Source organism: Nannobrachium achirus (genome assembly GCF_963921795.1).
Source record: "Nannobrachium achirus genome assembly, chromosome: 15".
NCBI lineage: Eukaryota > Metazoa > Chordata > Actinopteri > Myctophiformes > Myctophidae > Nannobrachium > Nannobrachium achirus.
The window spans coordinates 50,721,253-50,743,755 of NC_137822.1; the positions used below are offsets into that span (position 1 = coordinate 50,721,253).

A 22,503-nucleotide genomic window follows, 5' to 3' on the forward strand; every position below is an offset into this window, starting at 1 on the left:
GGACTGGACAAACTGGCAAATATTAACATTGTGAAAATAGCAGATCTACATGCTCAAAAAAAAAAAAAGAATATTCGACTTCGGTGAACAACGTCGAATAGTGACTTTGATATTCGAATAGTCGAATATTCTAATTTGGTGAATGCCCTAGTTCACACACAACAGAAACCAATGTTTCAAGGGCGAGACATCACAGTAAAATCCTAAGCATTCTTCCTGCACACTGGGAGAAAAAACAGCATCTGAACGTTTGATGGGATGCATTTTTACATGGGCGAGCAGTGACCACTTATCCATGGCATCTGATCTAAATATTCTCCACTCTATTTCTACATGGAACCTGTTGATGCTTATACTGTAGCAGGACTCTGGCAGTCACTGGGGATTCATTAAACCATAGTTACTTTACTCTGTCATTCTGTCTCTGTTGTTCCAATCACTCTGTCACCTGGTCTCCCCATCACTGCCACCTACAGTTTGCCTGTGGTATTACATTAGTTCATTCCCATCATGTGGATGTCTGTGGTTGTGTGTAATACTGTGTTAATGATGTTAATGGGTGTCTGTGGTTGTGTGTATTACTGTGTTAATGATGTTAATGGGTGTCTGTGGTTGTGTGTGTATTACTGTGTTAATGATGTTAATGGGTGTCTGTGGTTGTGTGTGTATTACTGTGTTAATGATGTTAATGGGTGTCTGTGGTTGTGTGTGTAATACTGTGTTAATGATGTTATTGAATGTATGTGTGAGTGTACATCCTACCATCAGCCACTAATTGTTCACATGTGTGTCTGAACGCACCCTGCCTTCCGGTTGGTTCCAAGGTTTCTAGTGGAAGTGCTGCGTTTAATGGAAGTTACGTTAGTTAACCGGGGAAGCTCACACGGTTTCTGCCTCATTTTGTCACCAGGCTTTTCTTTCTGCCTCATATTGTCACCAGGCTTTTCTTTCTGCCTCATATTGTCACCAGGCTTTTCTCTTGGCAGATGAGTAAAGCCTGGCTCCGTGAGGCTAGTCTGAACGCCATGGTTTGGGAAAATACTTGGCTCTTATTGGCTCTGTGAATTAAATGAGCTCTTAGCTCTGTTGCCACGGATACGTTCCTCACGGGCTATAGGATCTGTAAGGGTTCTTGAGTTATGGACTGTGGTAGTCATGGTTATGGTATAATAATAATATTTTATATTAATATCTTATAGATATGGTACTCTACTAGAGCTGGGAGAGAAGCGTAAGGACATGTTATTAATAATAATATTTATATTAATATCTTATAGATATGGTACTCTACTAGAGCTTGGGGAGAAGCGTAAAGACATGCTAGAGAAGAGCTGTAAGAAGTTCATGCTGTTCTATGGTTGTAGTTATGGTTTAACTCATTGAATGCCATTTCAAGATGGCCCCCAAGTACCAGACTGCCACTATCCTAGATTTCTAGTGCACGGATCAATTTTTAGTGCACGGATCGTGCACGCCCATGCACCATATATGCATCATATGTGTAGTACTTTTTAACAGCTTTCAAACAAAAAAATCCGCTTGGAAATCCGTTCAGGCATTCATGAGATAGAAGCCTTCAAAGTCAGACAAAACAAACACTGCCACCTTCCAAATTTCTAGTGCACGGATCAATTTTTAGTGCACGGATCGTGCACGCCCATGCCTAGATCATGCACCATATGTGTAGTACTTTTTAACAGCTTTCAAACAAAAACATCCGCTTGGAAATCCGTTCAGGCATTCATGAGATACAAGCCTTCAAAGTCAGACAAAACAGCCATTTTTGACATTTTGAAAGATGTGTTTGTTATGGGGCTAAACATGCAATTTCGCAATTGCGATCATGCCTAATACATTTGAGGCATTTTTAGAAATTTTTTTATAAAAAAAATTTTTGAAAAAAAAAAAAAAAAATTTTTTTTTTTTTTTTTCAAAATGGCTTCCAACTCGGGAAACTCGGGCTGTGGCAGCCTGGGAGTACTGTAATAACTCGTGAAACTCGTGCCTTGGCAGTCAATGAGTTAATAGTAATAATAATTTGTATATTATTCTATAGATATGGTACTCTGTTGGAGCTTGGGGAGAAGCGTAAGGACATGCTAGAGAAGAGCTGTAAGAAGTTCATGTTGTTCCATATGGACATGTTATTAATAATAATAATATTTATATTAATATCTTATAGATATGGTACTCTGTTGGAGCTGGGGGAGAAGCGTAAGGACATGCTAGAGAAGAGCTGTAAGAAGTTCATGCTGTTCCGCGAGGCCAACGAGCTGCAGCAGTGGATCAATGAGAAGGAGGCTGCCCTCACCAACGAGGAGCTGGGCTCCGACCTGGAGCAGGTGGAGGTCCTGCAGAAGAAGTTTGATGACTTCCAGAAGGTAAGATCTGTAGAAGGTACGCTCTAATATAATGTAGATCTATAGATCTATAGAGCTCCAAGGCTAGCCTGCTGCTGCCAGGCTGATTAGAAAGCACCAGCGTACACTCCGTACAGCCATGACAAACAAACCCTAAATGACTTCCCTCTGGAGATAGAAAATAGCTTGAAGCATTCCTTTCTCCCTGGCTTTTGTTTCAATGTTAATATTAAAGATTCCTTGGCAACCAGCAGCATTTAAGTCTACATTTCATGATAAAGTTTGCACCTCCGCTCTGACCTGTGACAGGCCTGTCCAACAGTTAACAGTGAGGAGTGGACCTCCACACAAGGAGCTTTAACAATGAAATGGTCGGGTCTCTCTGAACCTCGGAAATAAACAGAGTTCGGGATCAGAGCACACGAGTGGAGTGGAGCGATGACAAAAGCCGCTCCGCGCTCCAGAGGGCTCTTGTCCCACTCGCTGGTCGCTCTGGTCGGCCACCGTGCCGCTCCGCTCCAGAGGGCTCTTGTCCCACTCGCTGGTCACTCTGGTCGGCCACCGGGCCGCTCCGCTCCCCGCCGCTCCGTCGCTCAACTTGATTTTCGCATTTCTCGCTCCGCTCAGGGTCGTCAATCAGAGTCAAAAAAGTAGTTTGCTACCATGTCCGAAACACACAACATGTTGGAAACATGCGGCGCACGGCCCCAACAGGATCGGCTCGCAGCGGAGGAGGGTCGGCGCTCAGACCCATTATAAAAGTCGCTCGCTCACGCTCAACTAAAAAACGGCTCGCTCCGCTCCCCGCACCGCTCGTGCTCCACTCCGCTCGTATGCTCTGTTCGGGATAAAGGTCATGGGTTACGAGTCTCATCTCGAGACATCAACAAGGGTTATCTAACCCTAACCTACCCTAACGTACCCTAACCCTACTCTAACCCTGTGACCTGCTGTGTTCTTGTAGGACCTGAAGGCCAACGAGTCTCGTCTCAGAGACATCAACAAGGTGGCTTCAGAGCTGGAGTCTGAAGGTCTGATGGCTGAGGAGGCTCCTATGGTCCAGGCTCAGGTATGGATGGATCTACTGAACTGTACATGTTAAACTCTACTGTATGTTTCTATATACAGTATGTATGTATCTATAGCTCAGGTATGATCTACTGATCTGTATATACTGGTAAACTCTACTCCATTGATCTTGCAAAAAAGAAGCCTCATTATCTAAAAAATGAAAAAATTCCAAGCGGATCTTTTTGTTTGAAAGCTGTGAACAGCGATCTAGGCATGGGCGTGCACGATCTGTGCACTAAAAATTTATCTGTGCACTAAAAATTACATGGAATGGCATCCTGGTACTTGGAGGCCATTTTGAAAAGGCATCGTTTGAGTTAAGACATATAAGGCTTATCATCCAGGGATCATTTTAAGAAACAACATGTTTCTATACAAGGCTCATTAAGACTGTGAATGTTTTACTGCAAGCCTGGTTGTTATAAATCATATGTCATGTGATTTATAATGTCGTTATTTTATAAATCATATGTCATGTGGTTTATAATGTCATTATTTTATAAATCATATGTCATGTGGTTTATAATGTAACATTATTTTATAAATCATGTCATATGGTTTATAATGTAACATTATTTTATAAATCATGTCATATGGTTTATAATGTAACATTATTTTATAAATCATGTCATATGGTTTATAATGTCATTATTTTATAAATCATATGTCATATGGTTTATAATGTAACATTATTTTATAAATCATATATGGTTTATAATGTAACATTATTTTATAAATCATATCATATGGTTTATAATGTAACATTATTTTATAAATCATGTCATATGGTTTATAATGTAACATTATTTTATAAATCATATCATATGGTTTATAATGTAACATTATTTTATAAATCATATCATATGGTTTATAATGTCATTATTTTATAAATCATATCATATGGTTTATAATGTCATTATTTTATAAATTATATGTCATGTGGTTTATAATGTCATTATTTTATAAATCATGTCATATGGTTTATAATGTAGCATTATTTTATAAATCATATGTCATATGGTTTATAATGTAACATTATTTTATAAATCATGTCATATGGTTTATAATGTCATTATTTTATAAATCATATGTCATATGGTTTATAATGTCATTATTTTATAAATCATATGTCATGTGGTTTATAATGTAGCATTATTTTATAAATCATGTCATATGGTTTATAATGTAACATTATTTTATAAATCTTGTGTCATATGGTTTATAATGTCATTATTTTATAAATCATATGTCATATGGTTTATAATGTCATTATTTTATAAATCATGTCATGTGGTTTATAATGTAACATTATTTTATTAATCATATCATATGGTTTATAATGTAGCATTATTTTATAAATCATATGTCATGTGGTTTATAATGTCATTATTTTATAAATCATATGTGATATGGTTTATAATGTCATTATTTTATAAATCATTTGTCATGTGGTTTATAATGTCATTATTTTATAAATCATATGTCATATGGTTTATAATGTAACATTATTTTATAAATCATATGTCATGTGGTTTATAATGTAACATTATTTTATAAATCATATGTCTATGGTTTATAATGTCATTATTTTATAAATCATATGTCATGTGGTTTATAATGTAACATTATTTTATAAATCATATGTCATGTGGTTTATAATGTCATTATTTTATAAATCATATGTCATATGGTTTATAATGTCATTATTTTATAAATCATATGTCATGTGGTTTATAATGTAACATTATTTTATTAATCATATCATATGGTTTATAATGTAACATTATTTTATTAATCATATCATATGGTTTATAATGTAACATTATTTTATAAATCATATCATATGGTTTATAATGTAACATTATTTTATAAATCATATGTTCTGTGGTTTATAATGTAACATTATTTTATAAATCATATGTCATATGGTTTATAATGTAACATTATTTTATTAATCATATCATATGGTTTATAATGTAACATTATTTTATAAATCATATGTCATATGGTTTATAATGTCATTATTTTATAAATCATGTCATATGGTTTATAATGTCATTATTTTATAAATCATATGTCATATGGTTTATAATGTAACATTATTTTATTAATCATATCCTATGGTTTATAATGTCACATTATTTCTTTTTTTTTTTTTGCATTTTGTAGCAACAAGAACTGCTTGGCTCGGCTCCTGGCAAGGTTGGAATGGATGCATGCTTTGTTTTGTTAATTACATTGATTAATTACTCTGATTAGTTTGTTAATTACACTGATTAGTTTGTTATTAATTCCACTGATTAGTGTGTTAATTACACTGATTAGTTTGTTAATTACATTGATTAATTCCACTGATTCGTTTGTTAATTAGTTTGTTAATTACACTGATTAGTTTGTTAATTACATTGATTAATTACACTGATTAGTGTGTTAATTACACTGCTTAGTTTGTTAATTACATTGATTAATGAATTACACTGATTAGTGTGTTAATTACACTGATTAGTGTGTTAATTACACTGATTAGTGTGTTAATTACACTGCTTAAGGCTGAACAACAGACTGATCACCATAAAAGGATCTGTGCTTAAAGGAGTAGTTCACCATCAGTCACACAACCCATGAAGACTTCAATTCATGGAGATTTATTTAAATGATAATAATAATAATAACAATCCCTCAACAATGGACTGATCTCCATACAGGCATAATGTATATATCTGTATTATGTTCATACTGTATATATACAGTATCTGAACTATATACAGTATCTGTATTACAGTATGTTCATACTGTATATCTGTATTGCTGTGTGTTCAGTTCCCATACAGTATGTCAGTTTGACTGCATGGATACAACATGTTAATACCATGTTTACTGCAGCCATAGACTCTATGATCTGATCATCAATTATAGATCACTGAAGAATCAATACATATTGATGTCTGAATGATCAGTTCTTATACAGTAGAATGATCAGTTCTTATACAATAGAATGATCAGTTCTTATACAATAGAATGATCAGTTCTTATACAGTAGAATGATCAGTTCTTATACAGTAGAATGATCAGTTCTTATACAGTAGAATGATCAGTTCTTATAGTAGAATGATCAGTTCTTATAGTAGAATGATCAGTTCTTATACAGTAGAATGATCAGTTCTTATAGTAGAATGATCAGTTCTTATAGTAGAATGATCAGTTCTTATACAGTAGAATGATCAGTTCTTATACAGTAGAATGATCAGTTCTTATAGTAGAATGATCAGTTCTTATCACTGAATGTGGATTTCCATCCTTCCTAAAAGGAACTATTTAAGTGTAAATTGTAGTTTAAAGGAACTATTTAAGTCTATAATTGTAGTTTAAAGGAACTATTTAAGTGTATAATTGTAGTTTAAAGGAACTATTTAAGTGTATAATTGTAGTTTAAAGGAACTATTTAAGTGTATAATTGTAGTTTAAAGGAACTATTTAAGTGTAAATTGTAGTTTAAAGGAACTATTTAAGTGTATAATTGTAGTTTAAAGGAACTATTTAAGTGTAAATTGTAGTTTAAAGGAACTATTTAAGTGTAAATTGTAGTTTAAAGGAACTATTTAAGTGTATAATTGTAGTTTAAAGGAACTATTTAAGTGTAAATTGTAGTTTAAAGGAACTATTTAAGTGTAAATTGTAGTTTAAAGGAACTATTTAAGTGTATAATTGTAGTGTAAAGGAACTATTTAAGTGTAAATTGTAGTTTAAAGGAACTATTTAAGTGTAAATTGTAGTTTAAAGGAACTATTTAAGTGTATAATTGTAGTTTAAACCAGTAAGACTCCCTAATCGGGAGATAAGCGACCGTCAGGGATGATGCGTGACTGCATCATCCACTGAAACAACTATCCCAGTGACAGTCATATTGTTCAGCCCCGAATATTTTAAGCGCATTTGTAGTGCACATTACAAAGGTAATAGCAGAACACATTTAATACACTTTAGAAAGGGAATAGCAGGTTGATGACAGTGTGTTTATTGAACACATTTAGTACACTTTAGAAAGGTAAAATCAGATGGGTGACTGTGTGATTGTTTATTTAGTAGACATTAGAAAGGTAAAATCAGATGGGTGACTGTGTGATTGTTTATTTAGTAGACATTAGAAAGGTAAAATGATGACAGTGTGATTGTTTGTTGAACAGGATGAAGCTGATGCAAAGAACACGTCTCCATGGAAGGTAGGTTCCTATGAACACTGAAGCATGAGACCTGTTGCATTATGGGTAATTCCTCTACACTGAAGCATGAGACCTGTTGCATTATGGGTAATTCCTCTGTACACTGAAGCATGAGACCTGTTGCATTGTGGGTAATTCCTCTGTACACTGAAGCATGAGACCTGTTGCATTGTGGGTAATTCCTCTGAACACTGAAACATGAGACCTGTTGCATTGTGGGTAATTCCTCTCTAAACTGAAGCATGATACCTGTTGCATTGGCTTTCTATCGTGTCTAGAATGCACACTTAATGAGGTGAAAATGACCCCAGGAGGTTTAAAGTGGAATTAGACATTGGCAACACAATGAACCAAATGAGGTCTAATTATGTTCAGCACACATGTGTCATAAGTTATATATGTAATGATTGGATAATAATGTCCTGCTCACTTAACTTCAGTATTGCATAAATTACTAATATAACTCTTAAGTTGAGTATTTGGAGGCTTTATTCAGTATTTCTGCTCGTGGTTCTGGTGCTGACTTCCTTCATTAAAGCTGCAGTCCTAACTTTTCATGTTGTACCCTCGATTCAAACCTTAAAGCTGGCTCAGTTAAACCTTAAAGCTGGCTCAGTTAAACCTTAAAGCTGGCTCAGTTAAACCTTAAAGCTGGCTCAGTTAAACCTTAAAGCTGGCTCAGTTAAACCTTAAAGCTGGCTCAGTTAAACCTTAAAGCTGGCTCAGTTGAACCTTAAAGCTGGCTCAGTTAAACCTTAAAGCTGGCTCAGTTAAACCTTAAAGCTGGCTCAGTTAAACCTTAAAGCTGGCTCAGTTGAACCTTAAAGCTGGCTCAGTTGAACCTTAAAGCTGGCTCAGTTAAACCTTAAAGCTGACTCAGTTGAACCTTAAAGCTGGCTCAGTTAAACCTTAAAGCTGGCTCAGTTAAACCTTAAAGCTGGCTCTGTTAAACCTTAAAGCTGGCTCAGTTAAAGTCAGTCGAGACCATGTACGCAAAAACAAGGGCCAAAGTGGTGACCCCAGATGGCAGCAGTGAGGTGTTTGACATCCGAGCTGGTGTAATGCAAGGAGACACCCTAGCCCCCTACCTCTTCATCATAGTTCTAGATTATGCGCTCAGGAAAGCCATAGGGGGACGAGAACAAGAGCTTGGCTTCACGCTAACACCAAGGAGGTCAAGGCGGCATCCCGCAGTAGTTCTGACAGACCTGGACTATGCGGACGACATCAGCCTGCTCTCCGACAGCATGGAACAAGCACAAGAACTCCTGAACAGGGTGGAGATAGAGTGTGCCAAAGTTGGTCTCAGGCTAAATGCTAAGAAAACTGAGGTTATCACCTATAACCTACCTGATCACTCACCTCTGACAACAACAGAAGGAGCTGTGTTGAAGGAAGTCAAGGACTTCAAGTACCTGGGCGCATGGGTCGACTCAACTGAGAAAGACCTTAAAGTAAGGAAGGCACTCGCTTGGAGGGCCCTGAACGGCATGAACAGTGTATGGAACTCTAACCTCCCCCGCCAAATCAAACTTAGCTTCTTCTTTGCAACGGTGGAGTCTGTTCTCCTCTATGGCAGTGAATGCTGGACCCTGAAGCCAACCCTGCAGAAGTCTCTAGACGGGTGCTACACTAGAATGTTGCGTGCAGTACTCAACATCAACAGGAGTGCACATGTTACAAACAGGAGCCTGTATGAGGGAATACCAAAGGTAAGCGAGAAAATTGCCACCAGAAGAATGAGACTAGCAGGACACTGCCAAAGACACCAGGAGCTTCCAGCCAGCAAATTGGTACTGTGGGAGCCAACACATGGGCACCGGTCGCGAGGACGTCCCACAAAAACATACGTGGACGTACTCAAGGAAGACGTAGGGACACAGAACACCAATGAGCTGGCCAGATGTATGGAGAACCGAGATGACTGGAAACAACGATGGAGGGCTCGTCTGAGGACGACCTAGATAGTTAAACCTTAAAGCTGGCTCAGTTGAACCTTAAAGCTGGCTCAGTTGAACCTTAAAGCTGGCTCAGTTATACCTTAAAGCTGGCTCAGTTAAACCTTAAAGCTGGCTCAGTTAAACCTTAAAGCTGGCTCAGTTAAACCTTAAAGCTGGCTCAGTTAAACCTTAAAGCTGGCTCAGTTGAACCTTAAAGCTGGCTCAGTTGAACCTTAAAGCTGGCTCAGTTGAACCTTAAAGCTGGCTCAGTTGAACCTTAAAGCTGGCTCAGTTGAACCTTAAACCTGGCTCAGTTGAACCTTAAAGCTGGACGAAATCAAATAAAGATTACACTTTTCAGAATTCCAAAAATGGCAACAAATTACCAATTAAAAACAGCAAAAACGACACATTTTGAGCTTGTAGATCAGCTATTTTTGGTACTTTTGTGTGTGTGCCAAAGAAAAGGGTTATGGATTGCAGCTTTAAAGAGTTGTGTGGTCTTTCAGAAGGTTCTGTTTCTTTAAAGAGTTGTGTGGTCTTTCAGAAGGTTCTGTTTCTTTAAAGAGTTGTGTGGTCTTTCAGAAGGTTCTGTTTCTCACTGGTTGGTGTTTTCTGTTCTTTCTTTCCCTTTTCCCCCCTCTCTTCTGCCGTGTGTTCTGGTGACCTTTGACCCTAGAATGTACGCTTGGCCGTTCAAACAACGGCTAACTTTAATACCATCAAGGTAAGAAACAATAAATAATGACTTTAATACCATCAAGGTAAGAAACAATAAATAATGACTTTAATACCATCAAGATAAGAAACAATAAATAATGACTTTAATACCATCAAGGTAAGAAACAATAAATAATGTATTTAATACCATCAAGGTAAGAAACAATAAATAATGACTTTAATACCATCAAGATAAGAAACAATAAATAATGACTTTAATACCATCAAGATAAGAAACAATAAATAATGACTTTAATACCATCAAGGTAAGAAACAATAAATAATGTCTTTAATACCATCAAGGTAAGAACACTAAAGGATGATTTAATGCAATTCTTATTTCCTTTTATAAGAATAAACTAAATTAACAATCTCTCAGGTAAATGTTTAAGAGGAAAACCTCAGACAAATGCAGTCCAAAAAGTAAAATCAATATATTTGGTTGCCGTCCTTTCATTGCATTCTGGAGCTGGGAAATAATCAAGACATGTGAAAACTGAAATGAGAAAGTCATGCAGGAACAATGAAATCAAGTTGAAAGTCATATTTGAATATAAATCTAACACTTTGAGACGCTGTAAATCTGTATTCTGTGTTAATCTAGGTGTCCATGTCATTCACATGTCATCCACATGTCATTCACATGTCATTCACATGTCATTCACATGGTCTCCAGCTTAATGCAATGGATTTGGGAGATTAGATCTCAGCTCCTGAATTGACCTTAACACGACTTCTCTATCATATTAATACTTATCTTCTGTAATACTGATCCCAGATGATAAAGGGATTGATATGAAGTATCTGGAGATGAGTTTGTTGGCCACGTTGACAAGTAGGGGTGTCTTCAAAAATTCGACGAATCGACGCGTCGTTTTAAGCCCCCGGAATCGACGCCAATTGTTTGAGTCGAGCCGTCAAAAATATATAATTTTTTATCACACCGGTGCGGTATGAGAGCGCTGGACTGTCTTGTTCTTCCTATTTAGTCCATACTTCCTACTGCTTGCAACTAGACTTAAAAATAAAACCAGTTCACGTGACTTGAAAGTTGCCTTGATCATATAACAAGGTGCTCTTATTTTGAAGTTAACCGCTTTGAAAGGAAATGCGTCGACTTGTTGTTATTCTACTTGTTAAAGCTGACCAAGAAGCAGCAGCGCGATGCGCTTTCACTTTCACTCACTGCCGCTGACTCGCTGAGTGTGGCTCTGTGGTGGTGGTCTAAGGCAGAGGACTGCGGTGGAGTAGAGGACTTCTTAAAAAGTTTTAGATTATGACAATTTGCTTGCATTGTGATGCAGCCGTGTGCCGCTCTGCATCGACGTAGTGATGTTACATTATTGTTACCTTTAGCCTACTTTGGTGTTGTTTTTCCTCCTGAAGGAACAGGGCTAAATCGTTAGCATGCTAGCGCTTTAGCCCTGTTCCTTTAGCCTTGGAGAGGCATACAATCATTACAACCAGGCAGTTTTCAAAGCAGAGAATCCACCAATCATAGTGGTTTACAACAGCTGTTGTACCAGTACTCTATCAATGCGTCGCGGTCGCGCCTCCTCTCCAGTCATTAAAGCACAACTTTTTTTTTTTTTTTTTTTTTTTTTTTTTACACATAAACGATTCGTCGACGCGTCGGATTAACCCCCGCGACTCGAATCGACTTGATAAATCCTGAGTCGAAGACAGCCCTAATGACAAGTGAACTGTTGGTTGTGTATTTAATGATGTGTTTGTACTTTGGTTGTGTATTAAATGTATTGGTTGTGTATTAAATGTATAGGTTGTGTATTAAATGTGTTGGTTGTGTATTAAATGTGTTGGTTGTGTATTCCTAGGAGCTGAACAACCGCTGGTGCTCCCTGCAGCAGCTGGCTGAAGAGAGAAGCAACATGCTGGGCAGCGCGCATGAGGTGCAGAGGTTCCACAGGTGATAATAATTATTATAATCTACCTATAAATGCGACAAATCTCTGCGTGTGTGTATGTAATCCGCGTATCTCGAGAACCGTTCGTCCCACCGGCTTCAGATTCGGCACGCGCATTCCCCGCCGTGGCGCGGAGTGCAGTGCCGGGCCTCGACCCGACCCGATGTGCGGTTTTCCGAAACCGGCGCAAAACGTTCGGAATCTCCTTATGCAGAGCTGATTGTTGACATCAGGCTGTTCCGGAGGAAATCGGCGCAAGCGCTGACTCATTGTGACATCACTTCATAAAAGGCTCTGACATCACGTACACCACAAGACCCCACACTCCTATGACAGAGATCTACATATATGGGCATATGGGCATTCTGACATCACTTCTGCTGACTCAAAGACAAACAGGCAAACAGATGGTCGCTGACTCATTGTGACATAAAATGGACGCAATATATATGGGCATAAATGGACGTATCGGCACAAGCGCTGACTCATACAGAGATCTCCATATATGGGCATATGGGCAGATCTCCATATGGGCTACATATATGGGCATATGGGCATTCTGACATCACTTAAAATGGACGTAATCTCCGTATATGGGCATAAAGGGGACACAGATACAGAGATCTCCATATATGGGCATATGGGCAGATCTCCATATATGGGCATATGGGCATTCTGACATCACTCCTGTACTTTGCACGTGTTGAATCTCTATGTATGTAATCCGCGTATCTCGAGAACCGTTCGTCCCACCGGCTTCAGATTCGGCACGCGCGTTCCCCGCCGCGGCGCGGAGTGCAGTGCCGGGCCTCGGCCCAACCCGACGCACGTTTTTTCCGAACCGGCGCGAAACGTTCGGAATCTCCTTACGCGGAGCTGATTGTTGACATCAGGCTGTTCCGGAGGAAATCGGCGCAATCGCTGACTCATTGTGACATCACTTCATAAAAGGCTCTGACATCACGTACGCCACATGAGTCAACAAAAAATCTCTGTGAATGTGTATGTATGTATGATGTAATCCGCGTATCTCGAAAACCGTTCTTCCCACCGGCACGCGCGTTCTCCAGATATGTGCATAAAATGAATGCCTGTATGCGGAGCTGATGTCTGACATCAGAGTTTTCAGCAACCGGTACTGTGTGTGCAGAGATCTCCATATATGGGCATAAGGGGACAAAGGCAACCAGATGGTCAAAACGGGGCCTATGACAACAGGTATATTGGGGTTTGCATTAAAGGGTGGGGCATGGGGTCTGCTCCAAAAAAGAAAAAGAAAATAAAAGAGACAAAGACAAACATAAGACAAGCAACAAAGTGTGGGACTGGGAGGATGACTTGAATGATGCAGATTTAAGCAGGCTGCGTATTCTGCTTAAAGAAGAAACAAACAAAAAGAGATATCATATATGGGCATAAAATGGACGCAGATAAACAGATATCTCCATATATGGCACATGGGCATAAAATGGACGCAGAATCACAAAGATCTCCATACGGGCATAAAGGGACACACACAGACAGACAGATACAGAGATCTCCATATATGGGCATAAAATGGACGCAAATAGACAGATATCTCCATATATGGACATATATGGGCATAAAATGGACCCAGAACTATATCTGCAGTGATCTCCATATATGGACATAAAATGGACGCCGACAGATAGATACAGATATCTCCATATATGGGCATAAATGGACACAGGCAAACAGATGGTCAAAACGGGTCTTATGACAACAGGTATAATGGGGTTTGCATTAAAGGGCGGGGCATTCATTCCCTATTTACATCGTTCCCGAGTTGGCCAGGTCGCCGACTAGACGAGCTTCTAGTATTAATAATAATAATAACTAGTATAATAATAACTGAAGAGAGAAGCAACATGCTGGGCAGTGCTCATGAGGTGCAGAGGTTCCACAGGTAATAATAATCATAATAATTGTGACCGTCGCAGGTTACTTACACTTATACTATCCAAACCTCCACCGGCTGGCTGTCAGTCAGTCAGTCAGTCAGTCAGTCAGTCAGTCACACGTCAAACTTTTCCCCTACTCATATCTCCGCCACCGTTGCCCCGATCCATGCCAAACTTTGCACACACACTCCTTGGCTGCCAAAGCACATGTCCCACTTCTAGCGCCACCATGAGGCAGATTCTTGCAAGACACAATCTTGGACACTGCTCCTACAGATTTTACAGTAGCTCTACAGTCATGTCATCAAAACGCATCTGTCCCATCTAGCGCCACCATCTGGGCGATTTTTGAAAACCATTTTTTTTTTGCCTATTTGTGTATTCAAATAGATCCCGATTATGGAGTCTTACTGCTAATAATAACTAGAACTGCACTGTCTAGTGTGGAGGTGCTAACTTGCGCCTCACGCTCAAGCAGGCCACACATGCAGAGCCCCCCCCCCCCCCCACAGAAGCAAATAGTTGGCTTACAAATGTCCGCTTTTAACTCATTTAGAGCCCAGACACAAGAGGGTTAAGTTGTCCAGAGCGCCCGCATGTTGTCCCGTTCGCGGCCACTCTCTTATTTTGAAGGCCGGAAGTAGATCGAGCTCACAATTCCCCTTCGACGATGTTCAGTATTCACCCGTCACTAGTTCCGGTCCTGAGCGTAAACAGATCTAAGATGGATGCCTCCATGGTTTTGCTATTTTAGCGAGAACGCCATGCCATCCTTGGCATCAAAAGTCTTTTTTTTTTTGAGAAAATGGGCTTTAAAGATTTAAATATCCATTGTTCTCTATTTGCATGCACGTGGACGTGCGATGGAAACGAATCGCGGACTCAACCGGTGCCACAGTGATAGACGGACCGAAGGTCCATCCTGCACGACATCACGGGATGGGCACAAAATGAGTTAAAAAGATCTATTAAAAAAAAATCAAGCTCGCAGCCATGAGCTTGTAGATCCGCTATTTGATTAAATAATTAAAGCATAAAATAATGGTTGTACACATTAGGGATGTCACCGAATAATCGATTTTCGAATATTCGTTCCATTAATCAATATTCGATTTTAATATTTCATAATCGAAAATCGAAAAAATATTAATATATATATATATTTTTTTTTTTTTTTTATACTATTTTTTGGCTTAGTTAGTTAGTTTAAACCAAAATATAGAATATAGGCTAACAATAGTATTAATGATAATAGTAAATGGCCATTGATTTATTATTCACACCAGCACCAACTGTAAACTGTGTAGAGTGAAGGAGCACAGCAGAGTGGCAGCTGCCTGCTACACACTCTCCTCCCCCCCTGTCTCAGACACAGGTGTGATTGATTCAGGCTTGATTGTTTGGTACTTGGTGGCCATCATCAAAGAAAAGGGAAAACAGCGCCCTCTGTATTGTAAAGCATCACAAAATCTGTTCTTGAGAGATTAGGTGAACAGTACACTGGCACACTAAAAAGAAAGATGAAGAGTAGTAGTTAGGCTACCAATTACCTGAAGAGCCATGTTGTACATATGTAAATGTGCATTGAAATCCAGTAAAAAAAAAAAAACGAAAAACAGAAGAAAAAAAAGTTGTTTTTTTTTTTTTTTTTATAAAAAAATAATAATAATAATTAATTATCGATTTTCGAATAATATTCGAATATTGCTATAGAATAATCGATTTTGATAAAGGTCCATTTTTGACATCCCTAGTACACATATCAGATCTACAAGCTTGTAGATCCGCTATTTGATTAAATAATTAAAGCATAATCTCCTCTCCTCTCCTGTCCTCAGGGATGCTGATGAGACTAAAGAGTGGATCGAGGAAAAGAACCAGGCTCTGAACACTGATAACTACGGTCATGACCTGGCCAGCGTGCAGGCTCTGCAACGCAAGCACGAGGGCTTCGAGAGAGACCTGGCTGCACTGGGAGACAAGGTGAGATATCTGTTAGAGTTCATGTTTTATACTGGGGGACAAGGTGAGATATCTGTTAGAGTTAATGTTTTATACTGGGGGACAAGGTGAGATATCTGTTATAGAGACCTGGTTGTACTGGGGGACAAGGTGAGATATGTTAGATACACCTGGTTGTACTGGGAGACAAGGTGAGATATGTTAGATACACCTGGTTGTACTAGGAGGAGACAAGGTGAGATATGTTAGATACACCTGGTTGTACTAGGAGGAGACAAGGTGAGATATGTTAGATACACCTGGTTGTACTGGGAGACAAGGTGAGATATGTTAGATACACCTGGTTGTACTGGGAGACAAGGTGAGATATGTTAGATACACCTGGTTGTACTGGGAGACAAGGTGAGATATGTTAGATACACCTGGTTGTACTGGAGACAAGGTGAGATATGTTAGATACACCTGGTTGTACTGAAGACAAGGTGAGATATCTGTTAGAGTTAATGTTTTACACTGGGAGACAAGGTTCTCACCTTGTCCCCCAAAAACTATGTTGTTAGGGTTACATTTAAACTTGTGTTCTGGCAGAGCTGTCTGTTAAAGTTCTTGGATTCCATTAGACAACAGCCTTGTCTTCTATGGCAGCCTGTCACTCCCCTAACATAGCAGATCTACAAGCTCACAACAGCCTGTCACTCCCCTAACATAGCAGATCTACAAGCTCACAACAGCCTGTCACTCCCCTAACATAGCAGATCTACAAGCTCACAACAGCCTGTCACTCCCCTAACATAGCAGATCTACAAGCTCACAACAGCCTGTCACTCCCCTAACATAGCAGATCTAGAAGCTCACAACGTGTGGTGCTGTGTCCAGGACAGCTGACCTGTAGTAACCTATTATGTGATGTCATCCTATAGTACACAACGAGGGAGAGAGGAGCACTCTACTCGTCAGTAAAAACACAGTTCCATATGTGATGTCATCCTATAGTACACAACGAGGGAGAGAGGAGCAGTAAAAACACAGTTCCACCAAAACCTTGTCTTGAGTTCACGGCTCAGGGAACAAATGTACTTTAGAAAAGAGATGCCAGCACTCACTTTACAAGACTTCTTCCATTTTATATATATCTTTTCCAGCAGCTGCAACAAACACAAGCACACAGCGTTGTGTGCTTGTAGATCGGCTGTTTTCACTAGTTTTGTGCGACAGAGGTTTCTGCCTGACAGTAATGATATTTTAGTGATTATGTTGTGAGGAAAACGTTGAGAAAACAGCCATTTTAGTTAGAACTGACTGAAAATAACTTTGTACTTCAAGTTTAAAATGATACTAAATAGTATCATGTCACCCTGGGGTGAGGGTTAGGGTTAGGGGGCACCCCAGGGTGCCCCGTCACCCCAGGGTGCCCCGTCACCCACTTTGAAAACCCCTGCTATAGTAACATATATGTAATGTCTCTACAGGTGAACTCCCTAGGGGAAACAGCAGAGCGTCTCATCCAGGCCCATCCTATAGTAACATATATGTTCCTATATTAACAGGTGAACTCCCTAGGAGAGACAGCAGAGCGTCTGATCCAGTCCCATCCTATATTAACCTATATGATCCTATATGTTCCTATATTAACAGGTGAACTCCCTAGGGGAAACAGCAGAGCGTCTCATCCAGTCCCATCCTATATTAACATATATGTTCCTATATTAACATATATGATCCTATAGTAACATATATGTAATGTCTCTACAGGTGAACTCCCTAGGGGAAACAGCAGAGCGTCTCATCCAGTCCCATCCTATAGTAACATATATGTTCCTATATTAACAGGTGAACTCCCTAGGAGAGACAGCAGAGCGTCTCATCCAGTCCCATCCCGAGGCAGTTGATGACATCCAGGAGAAATGCACAGAGCTGAACACAGCCTGGAGCAGCCTGGTGGGACGAGCTGACCAACGTAAAGACAAGCTGGGGAACTCCCACGACCTGCAGCGCTTCCTGTCTGACTTCAGGTCAGCTTTAAACCTCCTCAGGATTTACTCTGTCTGCTCTGGTTAAGATAAGAGAGTCTAAATGGTGTCTCTGGTTAAATGCTAAATGCTAAATTGCTTTATCCATGATCTACACAGATCTGATGTCCTGTTTGTTTATGTTTATGATCCATAGATCTTATTGTTTGTTTATGTTTATGATCACAGAGATCTTATTGTTTGTTTATGTTTATGATCACAGAGATCTGATGTCTTGGATCAACGGCATTCGAGGACTGGTTTCCTCTGAGGAGTTGGCAAAGGACGTCACCGGAGCCGAGGCTCTTCTGGAGAGACACCAGGTTGGTTCATCATTCCATACATTTAAACTGTTCACAACAACAAGTAAGGAAACTTGACTTTGGTCCTTAAGCTCAGTGTCAGGGAAGCCCAAAATGAGAGTAAATGCCAGCAGAACAATATTGTTGTAAATCTTAGTCGGCGCTACCCACACGTTTGGCTGCTTTGCTCATTCCACGAATGCCCGATGATTACAAGCTGTACCTCGTTGTAAAGGTTGACAAATCAACGATAAAAATGATATAAAACAATAGCAATTGGTATTATTAAAGGGGAGATAAAATGGACCAAAGTCAAGTCTCCTTACTATTTTGTGCACGGTTTAGATTCCATCTTCCATCATTCCATACATCTATTTAGAGACACACCAGGGTGGTTCCTCTGTGTCTCATGTCTCTCTGTGTCCTGTCTCTGTGTTCAGGAGCATCGTACGGAGATCGACGCGCGCGCCGGGACCTTCCAGGCCTTTGAGCAGTTCGGCCAGCAGCTGCTGGGGCGCGGTCACTACGCCAGCCCTGAGATCCAGCAGAAACTGGAGGCCTTGGACCAGGAGAGAGCTGACCTGGAGAAGGCCTGGGTGCAGCGACGCATGATGCTGGACCAGTGTCTGGAGCTACAGGTAACCATTACCCTTAATACCCTAAATACCCTGGTCCTAAACCATCCTAGACCCTCCTAAACCCTTACCCTAACCCTAACCCTAAACCATCCTAGACCCTTACCCTAAACCATCCTAGACCCTCCTAAACCCATACCCTAACCCTAAACCATTACCCTAACCTGACCTGGAGAAGGCCCAGGCCTTCTCCAGGTCAGCCACGCATGATGCTGGACCAGTGTCTGTAGCTACAGGTAACCATTACCCTTAATACCCTAAATACCCTGGCTCTAAACCATCCTAGACCCTCCTAAACCCATACCCTGATCCTAACCTTTGCTGGAGAAGGCCTGGGTGTCTGGAGCTGCAGGTAGAACCATAACCCCTCCTACATGGCGTAGGTGAGGGTTAGCAAGCGATGCGATGTAGGGAGAGATGAAGCAGGGACCCCTTACCTGAGAGAGAGATGAAGCAGGGACCCCTTAGCTGAGAGAGAGATGAAGCAGGGACCCCTTACCTGAGAGAGAGATGAAGCAGGGACCCCTTAGCTGAGAGAGAGATGAAGCAGGGACCCCTTAGCTGAGAGAGAGATGAAGCAGGGACCCCTTAGCTGAGAGAGAGATGAAGCAGGGACCCCTTAGCTGAGAGAGAGATGAAGCAGGGACCCCTTAGCTGAGAGAGAGAGATGAAGCAGGGACCCCTTAGTTGAGAGAGAGATGAAGCAGGGACCCCTTAGTTGAGAGAGAGATGAAGCAGGGACCCCTTAGCTGAGAGAGAGATGAAGCAGGGACCCCTTAGCTGAGAGAGAGATGAAGCAGGGACCCCTTAGCTGACAGAGAGATGAAGCAGGGACCCCTTAGCTGAGAGAGATGAAGCAGGGACCCCTTAGCTGAGAGAGAGATGAAGCAGGGACCCCTTAGCTGAGAGAGAGATGAAGCAGGGACCCCTTAGCTGAGAGAGATGAAGCAGGGACCCCTTAGCTGAGAGAGAGATGAAGCAGGGACCCCTTAGCTGAGAGAGAGATGAAGCAGGGACCCCTTAGCTGAGAGAGATGAAGAAGGGACCCCCTAGCAGGCTCAGTAACATGTGTTGTCTCTTTCAGCTGTTTAACAGGGACCCCTCAGGGACCCCCTAGCAGGCTCAGTAACATGGTATTCTCTGTCAGCTGTTTAACAGGGACTGTGAGCAGGGACCCCTCAGGGGACCCCTCAGGGACCCCTCAGGGACCCCCTAGCAGGTTCAGTAACATGGTATTTTCTCTCAGTTGTTTAACAGGGACTGTGAGCAGGCAGAGAACTGGATGGCGGCCCGTGAAGCCTTCCTGGCCAGCGATGATAAGGGAGATTCTCTGGACAGCGTGGAGGCTCTGATCAAGAAGCACGAGGACTTTGATAAGGCTATCAATGTACAGGTCAGCATCATGTTTTATTATTACACTATTCTATTAGATTCTATTCAATGTACAGGTCAGCACATATCATATTATTACACTGTTCTGTTCAATGTACAGGTCAGCATCATATGTTTTATTATTATTCTATTATATTAGATTCTATTCAAGGCTATCAATGTACAGGTCAGCATCATATCATAGTATTACACTGTTCTATTAGATTCTATTCAATGTACAGGTCAGCATTATGTTTTATTATTATTCAGCAGTGTCAGCTTTGCCACCGTTGGTGTGTGAATGTGGGAAGTGAGGAAGCTGATTATTATTATGGATGGATCTTTACAGGAGATAAACTATTATATTATTATTATTCTTATGGATGGATCTTTACAGGAGATAAACTATTATATTATGATTATTATAAACTAGTCTTGTGTTTCCAGGAGGAGAAGATTGCAGCGCTGCAGTCCTTTGCAGACCAGCTGATTGGAGCTGACCACTACGCTAAACCTGACATCTACAACCGCCGCAACGAAGTGTTGGACAGGTAGGAAACATGATGTTATTATTAACTCTTTTACTGCTCTATTCTTAGTTTCACGTGTCCACCGCGCCATAACGAGCGCTCGTTATTTTCCCTGTCTGAGCACTGAGAGAAGATCTGTGACGTGAAAACGTATGCGCCATTAAAAGGTGTTATGTGTTATTCTCTGGGTGGCCCCCAGGTGGCGCCGTCTGAAGGCTCAGATGATTGAGAAGCGCTCCAAGCTGGGCGAGTCTCAGACCCTGCAGCAGTTCAGCCGAGACGTGGACGAGATCGAAGCCTGGATCAGCGAGAAGCTGCAGACCGCGACGGACGAGTCTTATAAAGACCCTACTAATATACAGGTAATACCCCCCCCTATACAATACAATACTATACTATACTATACAGACCGCGACCGACGAGTCTTATAAAGATCCTACAAACATCCAGGTACTATCCCTATAGTATACCCCCCATACTATACATACTATACAATGCAATACAATGCAGACCGCTACGGACGAGTCTTACAAAGATCCTACAAACATCCAGGTACTATCCCTATAGTATACCCCCCATACTATACTTACTATAACCCCCCCTAACCCTAACCCCTATACAATACAATACAATGAGCCTGGATCAGCGAGAAGCTGCAGACCGCGACCGATGAGTCTTACAAAGATCCTACTAATATACAGGTATACCCCCCCCCCCCCCCCCCCCCCTATACAATACTATACTATACTATACTATACTATACAGACCGTGACGGACGAGTCTTACAAAGATCCTACTAATATACAGGTATACCCCCCCTATACAATACTATACAGACTGCTACGGATGAGTCTTATAAAGATCCTACTAATATACAGGTACATCTATACCCCCCATACTATACTATACTATACTATACAGACTGCTACGGACGAGTCTTACAAAGATCCTACAAACATACAGGTACATCTATACCCCCATACTATACTATACTATACTATACTATACAGACTGCTACAGATGAGTCTTATAAAGACCCTACTAATATACAGGTACTGCTATACCCCCACACCCTCCCCTCTATGTGATACGATATGATACTATACTATATAGACCGCGACGGATGAGTCTTACAAAGATCCTACTAATATACAGGTGTGTGTGTGTGCGTGCGTGCGTGCGTGCGTGCGTGTGTGTCTTATGTAATAATCTAATATTGTGAGGTACTGGGATCAGTGACTTTGATGAGCTTTGTGTTGTAATCATCATAGAATCAATGGTTTAATGTCAAATGAAATGACATGAATGATGACTAATGAACTCCTTTACATTGCATCTCTCTATTATAGAAATATTATGATTATTCTATGTATTATTGTATTCAGTGTATTTTAGCCCTCCTCCTGTCTCTATTATATTAACATTATTATGATTAGTTTATGTGTTATTGTATTCAGTGTACTGTAGCCCTCCCTCTGTCTCTATTATATTAACATTATTATGATTAGTTTATGTGTTATTGTATTCAGTGTACTG

At 40.3% G+C, this 22,503-nt stretch overlaps 1 protein-coding gene across 2 annotated transcripts in view; it reads left to right on the forward strand.

Moving 5' to 3' along the window:
- The window catches only part of sptan1 (spectrin alpha, non-erythrocytic 1), a 155,515-nt gene that overhangs the window by 86,965 nt on the left and 46,047 nt on the right, over nucleotides 1-22,503 (forward strand). For both annotated transcript variants that reach the window (XM_080743101.1, XM_080743102.1), the window contains exons 22-34: nucleotides 2,183-2,381; nucleotides 3,325-3,429; nucleotides 5,601-5,633; nucleotides 7,616-7,651; nucleotides 10,271-10,318; nucleotides 12,147-12,238; nucleotides 15,997-16,141; nucleotides 17,951-18,132; nucleotides 18,353-18,452; nucleotides 18,872-19,069; nucleotides 20,313-20,459; nucleotides 20,885-20,988; nucleotides 21,167-21,329. In XM_080743101.1, coding sequence (XP_080599227.1) covers nucleotides 2,183-2,381; nucleotides 3,325-3,429; nucleotides 5,601-5,633; nucleotides 7,616-7,651; nucleotides 10,271-10,318; nucleotides 12,147-12,238; nucleotides 15,997-16,141; nucleotides 17,951-18,132; nucleotides 18,353-18,452; nucleotides 18,872-19,069; nucleotides 20,313-20,459; nucleotides 20,885-20,988; nucleotides 21,167-21,329 — 1,552 coding nt within the window. The remainder of the gene's footprint in view (nucleotides 1-2,182; nucleotides 2,382-3,324; nucleotides 3,430-5,600; nucleotides 5,634-7,615; nucleotides 7,652-10,270; nucleotides 10,319-12,146; nucleotides 12,239-15,996; nucleotides 16,142-17,950; nucleotides 18,133-18,352; nucleotides 18,453-18,871; nucleotides 19,070-20,312; nucleotides 20,460-20,884; nucleotides 20,989-21,166; nucleotides 21,330-22,503) is intronic.